This window comes from Otolemur garnettii, unplaced genomic scaffold, assembly GCF_000181295.1.
Source record: "Otolemur garnettii isolate 467f Iridium unplaced genomic scaffold, OtoGar3 scaffold00083, whole genome shotgun sequence".
NCBI lineage: Eukaryota > Metazoa > Chordata > Mammalia > Primates > Galagidae > Otolemur > Otolemur garnettii.
In genome coordinates this window covers 3,713,392-3,725,129 of record NW_003852478.1, presented here as the reverse complement: position 1 = coordinate 3,725,129, position 11,738 = coordinate 3,713,392, and the positions used below count along the sequence as shown (strand labels likewise).

The following is an 11,738-nucleotide window of genomic DNA, read 5'->3' as shown; positions in this document are numbered from 1 at the left end:
CCATGATAGTATTAATGTACACTGCTATGATTTAATAATAAAAAAAAAGAATTGATATTGTTAAGGTGGCAATACTATCAAAGCAAAGCAATTTATAGGATTAATGCAATCTCTATCGAAATAATGGCATTCTTCATAGAAGCAGAAATAATATCTTACAAATTTGTAAGGAACTACAAAGATTCTGAATAGCCGAAGCAAGCCTGGGAAAATAGAGAAAAGCTAGAAGCATGACAGTTCCTATCCTTAAAATGTAGTACAAAGCTATAGTTACTGAGTCAGCATGGTACTAAGCATAAAAACCAGAACATAGAGCAATGGAACATGATAAAGAAACCAGATATAAATCTATGCATTTGCAGTCAACTCATCTTTCATAAAAGTGCAAATATAGTAGGGGAAAGAACAGCCATTTCAATAAACGGTGCTGGGAAAACTGGATAAATATATGTATGCCAAGGAATGAAACTACATGTCTGTCTTTTACCATATACAAAATTATGACAAAAGTTGGACTAAATACTTAAGTCTAATACCCCCAAATACTAAACTACTAGGAAAAAGACCTGGGGAAAGATTTCAGGCCATTGGTCTAGGTGAAGATTTTTGTGTAAGACTTCAAAAGCAAAGCCAACCAAAGCAAAAATAGGTAAATGGGAACTAGGACTTTTGCTCAGCAAAGGAAACAGTCAACAAAGTGAAGAGAAAACCCAATGAATGGCAGAAAATATTTGCAACCACCAATATGACAACAAGAATATAGAAGGAGCATGAACAATTCTAAAGGAAATAACAACAACAAAATAATCCAGTTTAAAAATGGGTAAAAGATCTAAGTAAACATTTCTTTCTTTTTTTTTTTTTAAGTCATTCATACATTTAATGATATTCACATGTTGAAGAAATTTGCCATAACTTGACCGGCTCTCCAGGATATTCTCAGATCTATCTTACATAATGAACAACACAATCCTCCACCATCAAAGTAAACTCATTCAGAAATTTTTGATCAAATTCCAACTTCAACAGTGGCAAAAGGATTAAAAATGTCTGCTGGACTTTCAAAAAACTCGATACCCAAAATACTATCTAGGTCATCAATACTCTCAATTAATGTGAATGGCTTAAATTGTCCTCTAAAGAGGCACAGGGTGGCTGACTGGATACAAAAACTCAGGCTAGACATCTACCACATTCAAGAATCATAGACTCAGGGTGAAGGGATGGTCATCTATAATTCAGGCAAATGGAAATCAGAAAAAAGCAGGAGTTCCAATTTTATTCATAGACACAATAGGCTTTAAACCAACCAATGTAAGGAAGGATAAGGATGGCCATTTCTTATTTGTTAAGGGCAACCCTCAACATGATGAGATTTCAATCATTAACACTTATGCACCCAACTAGAATGCGCCTCAATTTATAAGACAGACTCTAACATACAAGAGTAACTTGATCTCCTCCAGTACCATAATCGTTGGAGATTTTAACACCCCTTTGGCAGTGTTGGATAGATCCTCCAAAAAGAAGCTAAGCAAAGAAATTTTAGACTTAAACCTAACCATTGAACATTTGCATCTAACAGACATCTGCAGAACATTTCATCCTAACAAAACTGAGTAAACATTTCTTAAAAGAAGAAGACATACAAATGACCAATGGGTTTTGAAAAATGGTCAACATCACTAATCATCAAAGCAATATGAATTAAAAGCAAACGAGATGTAATCTTATCTTTGTTAAAATGGTTTGTATCAGAAGGGGAAGAACATGCTGGCAAGGATGCAGAGGAATGGGAACACTTGAACACTGTTGCTGGCAATGTAAATTCTTACAGCCATTACAGAGGTTCCTCAAAAAATTAAAAATAAAATAGCATTGATTCAGTAATTCCAATACCTAGTATACGTCTAGAAGAAAAAAAAAGCAATATACGGCAAAGTCATCTGCAGTCCTACGTTTCATGTACTGAATGTACTAAAATCTATGGGCTACCATAAAAACAGAACTAAGAAGATAAAAGTTTATAACAATAACGGCAATATCAACAAAACAGAAGTACTTCAACTAAACAAACAATACACCTCAAGGAACTAGAAAAATAAAACACTTTTTTTGTGTGGTACTATTCACAAAAACCAGAATATGGAAGTAACCTAAGTGTCCATAAATGAAGAATAAAGAAAGAAAATATAGACCAATGAATCCCATAGATGGAATTCAAATTCCATCTATAACCCTGTCAGGGTTATTATTCAGCCATAAAAAGGAATGAAATCCTGACAGGGACAGAGATGGAATTCAAGGTCACTGTGTTTAAGAGAAAGCAGCCAAGATCAGAAAGACAAATATTCTTTATTCTTACTTATATGTGAGTGCACTATCTAAAGTGCACTCTCTAAAGAAGATAGAGATAGATTGGTTGTTAACAAAAGCCAGAAGGGTAGGGGGAGCAGTGGATTGAGGGAAATGAATTATTGAGTACAAATATATAGTTTGACAAAATAAATAAGATTTCGTGTAAGCTATATCAGTAGTGTGACTTTCGTTTATAATAATCTATTGTACATTTAAAAATAGCTAGAAGAGTTTGAATAGCTTTGTCATAAAGAAAAGACAAATATGTTGGGTGATGTATATCCAAGGTGCAATGATTTAATCTTTACAAATTACAGAAACATATTAATTTATTCCACGTACACCTGAGCTGTAAACATCCATCATGCATTGACAAAAAAGAACAGACCTTCCCTTCAACCGTTCTGAGTAGGAACCAGCTCTGCTAATACAGGTGAGGGTTAGGAACAGGTCCACATAGCAAGAGGTGAGCAATGGGCCAGCGAGTGAAGGATCATCTGTATTTCCAGCCACTGCCCACCCTTGCATCACGGCTTGAGCCCTACATCCTGTCAGATCCGGTGACATTAGGAGCATGAACTCTACTATGAACTGCACATGTGAGGGATGTAGGTTGATACTTCTTATGACAATCTGATGCCTGATGATCTCAGGTGGATATGGAGCAGTGATGTTAGCACTGGGGAGTGGCTACAAATACGGATTAGCATTAGCACAGAGGTCTGACTGCACAGAGACCATCACAAATCAATTGCTTGCAGGCTCATGTCAAAACCATCCCTCCTCCTCCCTCATCTATTGAAAAATTATTTTTCATGAAGCCAAAAGTTGCCAAAAATGTTGAAGACTGCTGCTCTGCAGCACACCCACTGACTTCTAACGCGAGCTGGTGCTGAACTAAAAGGCTTTTCACTTCCTATATTAGTCCGTTTTGTGCTGCTATAACAGAATATCAAAGACTGGATAATTCATAAAGAACAGAAATATATTAGCTCAAAGTTCTAGAGGCTGGAAGTCCAAGATCAAGGGGCTGCATCTGGGTAGGTGCTCTTGCACCAAACATGGCACATGAGCAGAGAGCGAGGGAGAGAGGGAGACAGAGAGAGAGGGAGAGAGGGAGAGAGGGTGAGAGAGGGAGAGAGGAGAGAGGGAGAGGGAAAGAGAGGGAGAGAGGGAGAGAGGGAGACAGAGAGAGAGGGAGAGAGGGACACAGGAGAAAGGGAGAAAGGGAGAGAGGGAGAGAGAGGGAGAGAGTTAGACAGGGAGACAGGGACAGAGGGAGAGAGGGAGAGAGGGACAGAGGAGAGAGGGAGAGAGGGAGAGAGGGAGAGAGAGGGAGAGCAGGAGAGGGAGAGAGAGGGAGAGAGGGACAGAGGAACAGAGGAGAGAGGGAGAGAGGGAGACAGGGAGAGAGGAGAGAAAATACACACAAGAGGGGCAAGACCTGCTCCCACGATACTGGCATCACTTCCTTCATGAGGATGGAGCCTTTATGATCTAATGATCCCTTAAAGGCCCCACCTCCCCAAACTATCTCCATGGTAATTAAATTTTAACATGAGTTTAAGAGGTGAACAGACATTCAAACTATAGAACTTCTCATTTCCCTCTCCATTCTCACAGAAGCCCCTCAAAACCACCTGACCCGGGCCCACCTCTGGGAGGAGATGAAGGAAGGCACATTCTGAAACTTTGGCAAGAAAGCAGCGGCAGAGGTGAAGAGGGGAGGCTAAAGGAAAAAGGGCTGTTTCCAGGAGGTTAAACCGTCCACTGAATATCTTCCCGGAATCAAATTGCCGTATGCCTGCCATTTTCAGGGAAAGATAAACACATTCTTTCAGCGCCCACATGGCTCGGCCTTGGGGAAAAGCAGTGTGTGCAACCAGCTGGATCATGTTTGCACAAGAGGCAAAATACATCTGGTCATTAATAGTAATAATTGCTCTTGGTTAAAAGCCATCATTTAGATATAGGAAATGTTGCAGCTGACAACTATTGTGAGTCAGGTGACTGCATCGGATAGATTTTCATTTCATTTTTAAAAACATTTATTGGGCATCTATTTGGTTTGAAAGCGGAGATACAAAGGTTGAGGAAATACAATTCACATTGTCAACAAATCCACAATCCTATTTACATCATGGGAATATAACTAGAGAAAGATAAAACACCACGAGAGCTTCAAACCTCGTGGGTTTTTATGAAACTAAAGGCCGTAGGGTATCAAATGAGAGAGAGTTTTCATCTGATTAGGAAGATTGTGAAAGTCTTCACAGAGAAAGTGGAGTGTGCCAGAGGCTTTCCAGAAAAGGGAGTAACGTGGGGGAAAGTGCTAGGGTAGGGGGAGTGTATGAGGCGGAGGAGGGTGAGAGTTTAGTAGGGCTGCAGGGTTATCCCCAATTCAGATTGCCTGGTTAAATTTGAATTTCAAAGAATCAAAAATAGCTTTTCATATACGCAGGGATTAGGGACTCCAATCTCCTATGCAGTCAAAGATGCACAAATAAATTTTGACTCCCCCCAAATTTAATTACTGAAAGGCTACTGTCAACCAGAAGTATTATCAATAACATAAACCATCGATTAACACATATTTTGTACATTATATGCATCGTGCACTGTATTCTCACAACAAAGCAGTTACAGAAAATGAATTGTTATTATGATACGAAACGGTGATCATTTCAGGAGGAGCTAGTGAATTCAGCTACAGATGTCAGTATGTTATTAGAAATCTTTTTGTGAAACTCAAGGTTTTGGCATTTTAGATTCTCAGTGCTGTTCAATTGAAGGAGCTGGTTAAAGCTGGAGGAATCTCTACGGTTCACAATTAGAGAAGACAGAAGAACAATGACCATCTAGTGCCAAGCCGTGGAAACTCTGAAGTCGGGGTTGGTTGTCACACTTAATCATTCAAAGGAGACACAAGGGCGGACTGAGGACTGGGGATAGTTTGGTAATTTTTAAAAGAGCCGTTTCAGGGAAGCAGCCTGGATGGGGTGATGGTATGGGGGATGGATGGTGAGGGGGGACAGGAAACCAAAGCTGTGAGGAAACTGAAGCCTGGAAAGGAAACCAATGGGAGGAAGTCAACAGAGGAAGGTGGCCGAGGATTGAGGTAAAGGAGGGGGGCAAATTCTGTAAAGAGTAGGAGAAGGAAGAGCAAGGTCTTTCCCGGAGTAGAAGGGCAGGAAGGGAGGGAAGACGGGAGGATTTTAAGGATCTGGGGTGCGACACAGAGGGAGTTGATTCAGAGTCCCCACTTCTGAGTACAAAAGGAAATGGCGTGTGTGCTTTGAGAGCACCAGGGTGGAGAGGTCCTGGGACCTGGACTAAAGCTCTGGGCCCCTGACACAGCTTAGACACGCACAGACATCCTTCACTTAGACTTTAGGTAAATGAAGGAGGAAGTAATAGTGTTTCTGTGCTACTCCGCAGTGGAATGCGTTTCTAACAGGAGGGATGACCCCAGACCAGGAGGCCCAGGAAAGCTCTTGCCCTGTGCTGAATATCCGCTGCATGGTGGCTTGGTTCCTCCAGAAGCTCCAGTCTCTTAACAGACACCATTCTGTTATTTTAGAGCATTAAAAGACCGTGTGCCACCCCTCTGCAGTGACATACAACTTGACACAGTTCACAAAAGCAGAGAACAACTCACTCTATTCAATGGTACGTATCAATTAAGTGATAGATCCCATATTGAGTTTGAATATAGCAACAGGTTATTTTCCTTTAATGAAGCGCTCTTATGATTATGGAATTCCTGGCCAAAAGGGCTCTGGGATGCATTCAGAGAGTCAGCGATCTCATCTCTGTTGAAACTTATGCATTAATGGTGGTTCCATTCACAATGACTGTAAGCAGGACTTACAGAAAGGAAAAAGGCAAGAAGCTTCATTCTTTCAATTACTCACTTCCAAAATAAGTACAGCTATAAATACCCCAATGCATATGTTATCTGACAAGGACTTTCTAGATATGTGTGCTTAGGAAGTGATAAGCAGCAGTTATTCTCAAAAAGGCTCCTGCAAAGGAAAAGTGCAGATTGTCGTTTCTGAGACTAGAAAATGTTATAACAGAGGGATGAAAATGGACACACCTCAGTATACAGGAGCACAGAAGCAATGGGATTTAGGGTTAGAAGGGAGTTGAAGGATAATTTTGTTCAGTCCCCTTCTTTACAGTTGGGGAACCTGAAGCCCAGGCCGACAACATGGCTTCCTTAGGGCACAAATAGCTCAGCCACAAATAGCTCGATTCCCAGTCCCTGATGCCTTCCCCTCTGCACAACGACAAATGTCTACCAAGCTTCTGGAAAAGCATTTTCAGGGCCAAAACAGTGAGGTGAGTGTGTGACACATTCTTGGCACTCAATGAGTATATGTTTAATTGAACGACTTTATCTCTGCTCTAATCATTGATCCCTGGGAGTTAGAAAGCCACCCTCAGCACAGTTTTTCTTATACCTAATAAGGCTGTAAAAGGTACAATTACTATAGAAAAATATAATTTAGGCCTTACTCTGTATTGCCCAAATGATTATTTTATAAGATCTCCCCAGTAATGAGTTAGGTGCTGTGAGCCCCTTACTGCAGAAGATAAAATTTACATAATTTCTTTAAGCTCAAGCAACTAGAAAATTGTGGAGTTCAAGCCTAACTTTGATCCTGTGATGCTAAATGTCATCTTTCTCTGCTTGACCTTATAACCTCTAGGGAAAAGAAAACCAAACTTCTGAGTGGGGAAAGAGAAAGGGAAAGACAGGGGAAGAGAAAGGGGAGTTACTGAAACTGGTGTGAGGCTCTTATGGAAAAGACAGGTGCCATGAAGAGAACAGAGAGCCAGAAGGTAGATGAATGGTTTGGGCTTTTTCTTGGGAAGAGTATTTGCCTGGTTGCAAGCTACAAGCTCCAAAGATCTGGGCTGGCTCCAAGTAGAGAAAGGAAGATTGTGCAACTTGGAAGAAGGTGTTGACCTCTAAGTGCATTTGAAATGCAGGGAAGGGAACAAAGCACTGGTGTGGGAAGCAGGCTACATGGGGTTTAGTCCCAATTTTACCATTACCTGATCATACCCTTAGACAAGGCTCTGCCCCAGGTTGGGCTCAGTTTTCTCAGCAAGGTATGCTCAACTTCTTGGTCTCAAGTATTTTTCTTGCTTTATCTTTCCCATTGGTAGTGACTAAAAATCATCTGGGAAATTACTGAAGTGAGACTCTGTGAATTGAGAATGGAAACCCCATTCTCACTCGCCAAAGGTGGTTTTTTATACAATCTTCCCTAATCTGTATATTTACATATGTAATGGTTAGTTAGCCTATTGAGTTGGGTCATGAAATATTCTCCTGGAATACTTAGGAGGATAATTCATCCCTTTATACATTGGGCATATCTATTTAAAACAATTTTTTTTGAGACAGAGTCTCAGTTTGTTGTCTCAGTAGAGTGCTGTGGAGTGACAGCTCACAGCAACCTCAAGCTATTGGGCTTAAACAATCCTCTTGTCTCAGATTCCCAAGTAGCTGGGACTATAGTTGCCTGCCACAAGGCCTTGCCCACCACAAGGTCTAACAATTTTTTTTTTCTTTAGAGACAGGGTCTTGCTCTTTCTTGCTCAGGCTGGTCTGGAGCTCCTGAGCTCAAGCAATCCACCTGCCTCAGCCTCCCAGGGTGCTGGGATTATAGTTGTGAGCCAACGCATCCTGCTATTGGGCATATCTAATAGGGGTTACGTAAGTAACAGAAAGATTATGATCTCTAGTGCACAACTCATGACTAGTGATCAATTGCTCATCTTGGATTAGTAGATTTTTGCCTGTAGTAATTATTAATAGACTCAAAGTGGAACAGTTAGCTTATCATTTTTCTGAGAGACATTTGGTTCAGAAATTAATTGGAGTTAAAAGTTCTTAGGGTACTGAAAGAATGGAAAATTTCCAAAGGTGTTTTTGCCAAGATCAACTGATGTTATTTTGCTGTGCACATGGAGACCAAAGCTATAACTGAATAACCAAGCACTGGGTTACGATTAGGAGTTTTGTCGTAGACACATCATTTCACTTGCATCTTGGTTTTCAGTGTCAGTGAACCACAGACATTCATTGCAGTATTCTGACCTACAACCAGAGCTTCAACTTGATCTTCATGGCAGATGGAAGAATTTTAGGAGAACTGTCAATTCTCTAAAATGGTAGGAAAAGCTGGGGCCATATATGAGTTGGGGATATTAAGCTTTCAATTGCTTCTCAAAAGGTGGACACCAAAGGCTCTAAAGCACCAGCACTCTACATAACCTATCACAACAGATCAAATATTTTTTTCCTTGAAATTGAAACCTAACTTTGAAGTTGCCTAGAATTTCTAATAAGCCCTTACCCACGTAAGGGTTAACACCAGACCTCCATTAAGGGTGTGACACTTCCTTTGTATCAACATCTACATATTCTGCTTGCTTCTCTCCTGGCCACTTTCAAAAGTAGAAAATAAAACACCCAGAGAAGCAGCAGCAAAGCATGCAGCATAAAGCCACTTACCGGAGTCCATAGAGCACGGTTCCATCTGGGTGCAGTCGGATCATTCGATTTTTCACTGTGACCCCATGCACAAATGACTTCTTGTCATTCAGAAAGTAGGTGTCTGGTACCCACAGCTGGTCAGCGACCCTGTTGTCTAGGGTGAGGTTTAGAGGGATTCCAGAATAAGAAAGCCTTTTGTCTTTCCAAGACTGCTGGAAATACATGGTGAGTGTATAATCCTGTGAAATAAAGGAAACCAGAGAAGAATTTTACTATCATTATCATCAAATGCTTATTGTTAAAAACCGATACCTCATGTGGTGACGAGGATGCCCACTGACCCACTGTCCTGATGTTCCCCATGAGATGCATTTGGATGTGTTGACATTTGCGCCTCCCCAAACAGGGCAACCTATGTGTTGAAAGCACTAGAGCAATGCTTGAACGTATGCATAAGCGTTTCCGTCAGGTAGAGCAAACACATGGAATTGAATTTGAAGTTTCAAAGTCTAAAGAAATGACGCCGTAAGGAAGGTCATACCGGGAAATTATACAAAAAAGATCCATGTCCACAAAAATTCACCCCTGGATATTATATTTACAGTTCTATTTTGGAAAGAAATGTTTGATGAAGAATCATTTAAAAAGGGACGCACTTAAAAGGTGAGGATGTTTTTCAAAATGCTAATGCTTCTTGAGTAAATATTGACTGTTTGATTCATAAAGGTTATCAACTGCCCTTATCTGTACTTTTCTAATGAACGGCACCTTGTTTATGGGTCCTGGAATGCAGGTATAAGAGACATATAAACAGAGATGTTTATTTGGTTTGAGATGAGAGTTGGAAAATCTTGAGTTTCTTTCCTCACCTTTTGTAAAAGGCCACCCTGAGGACATCGTTTGCCCCCCCCCATCTTTTTCTACATGGGTTTTCCATGGCAGCTCGATTTGGGTTTAATATAAATGGATCAAGCTACAGGGGAGGGGTGGCAATGATTATTATCTTAGCACTTTTCTTGTCTATTTTTAAAGAACTCCATTAATACAAAATTGTCCATTAAAAGAAAATAAAGAGGAGGCAGTAAAAACAAAGTCCTTATGATATGAATCTCAACACACAAAAAACCCAGAAGGTTTGTTTTTTCTTTTAAAGCACATTTATATGTCAGAGTGGTGACTTTGCCAATACCTTGGTGACTATTAAGAGAACACCGTGTAACTGCTGCACGAGGTCCGTGTGTGGCCACTGTCACACACACCTGGAATGTGTGACTTAGACACGGTGACTTAGACTGTGCCTTGGCTCTGGGAAAGCTGCATTTTATCTAGACCTCCAATGCGTTTCAGAAAAATCCTAAAAGGAATACACTACTAGTATGGATAATAATATTAACTCTTCTTTAATCATTGCATTTAAGAATGTTTATACTGTTTACTCAGTAACCATCTTGCAATAATTCAAGACACCATTCTAGTTTAATGGCAAGGATATTTGTTCTTACTGCTATATTAATATTAATCACACAACATCCTTTTACAAGAATAAAACTTCCTTCTACAAAAAAAAAAAAAAAAAAACCACACAGGACTATACATAATCCTCTTCCCTTTTTCTACCATTCTAAGTGGTATCCTCTTCAAGTTTCAACATTACGACTTTTGGAGGAAAATGAATTGGGAAGATGATGAGTTTTAGACTCCAAAGTAGCTTGATTCTAATCTCTACCATATGTCACCGTAAGCAACTAATATAATCTCTTATACTTCTGATAACTTAATTATATACACTGAATAAAAAGTCAGCATTTTATTGGCTTAGGGTAAGCATCAATGGAGAAAATTAAATTTAAGGTACTTTAGAAACTGTAACACACCAAACAAATAAAATACGTTATCCTTAAAACTGTTAATTGCTACCCACAGATTAATGTCATATTTCCAAGTACTTGGAGTGTACATATTCATCTTCACAAGCATTTATATTTTTAAAGTGATGTTTATAAAAAAAAAAAGTAGGCAGATGGACTCAGTTGGTCATGAAAATAAGCAATAGCATGTGATCAATTCCAAGTCGTGGTGTTGGGTTCTTGTATGTAATTCAGCTAGTATGAGGAAATTAATATTAGGCACCGTCACTGTAGTAGACCAGTGGTTCTCAACCTTCCCGATGCTGCGACCCTGTTGTGGTGATCCCCAACCATAAAATTATTTTTGTTGCTACTTCATAATTTTGCTACTGTTATGAATTATAATGTAAATACGTGATATGCAGGAGACCCCCCCAAAGGGGTCGCGACCCACAGGTTGAGAACCGCTGTTGTAGACTTTGCCATGGTTATCAGCACACTCAACAATACTCGCTCCAGTGTTCACAATGAATCCCCACTACAATCCAGATTTTCATGAGCCCTACCGAGGATTTCCCAGTAATGAGGCCCTGTGGTAAAATCCTTACTTCACAGTTCTTACCAAAAAAATGTTTTAATGTGTGAAAGATAAAATATATCATCCTAAAGTATAAAAGATTATCTTGAAAATTGATAGGAGAGATTTTACAGCAACAAAAGAAGTATATGACTTATATAATGCCTAAGTTAATTACCTGATTTAGCTATTCATATGTACACATATTTCAATGTACACATATTTATAGATATATTTCACATATTTCAATGTACATGTATTTCAAAATGGCATATCATACACTATTAATATATATAATTTTTATTGGTCAATTTTAAAAATGGGAAATAATATCATGATAATAAATGTTACCCTTAAAATGTGAGTTCCTGGTAGGTGAACAATGGAAAATAGACAGAAGGAAATAGTGAACACGGGATCCGTCCCTGCTCAGATGTGTGCG

General features: G+C 39.6%; 1 protein-coding gene across 3 annotated transcripts in view; it reads right to left on the bottom strand.

Moving 5' to 3' along the window:
* GABRB1 (gamma-aminobutyric acid type A receptor beta1 subunit) overlaps window positions 1-11,738 on the bottom strand; it is a 400,370-nt gene that overhangs the window by 246,125 nt on the left and 142,507 nt on the right. For all 3 annotated transcript variants that reach the window (XM_003794587.2, XM_012808080.1, XM_012808081.1), the window contains one exon: window positions 8,891-9,111. In XM_003794587.2, coding sequence (XP_003794635.1) covers window positions 8,891-9,111 — 221 coding nt within the window. The remainder of the gene's footprint in view (window positions 1-8,890; window positions 9,112-11,738) is intronic.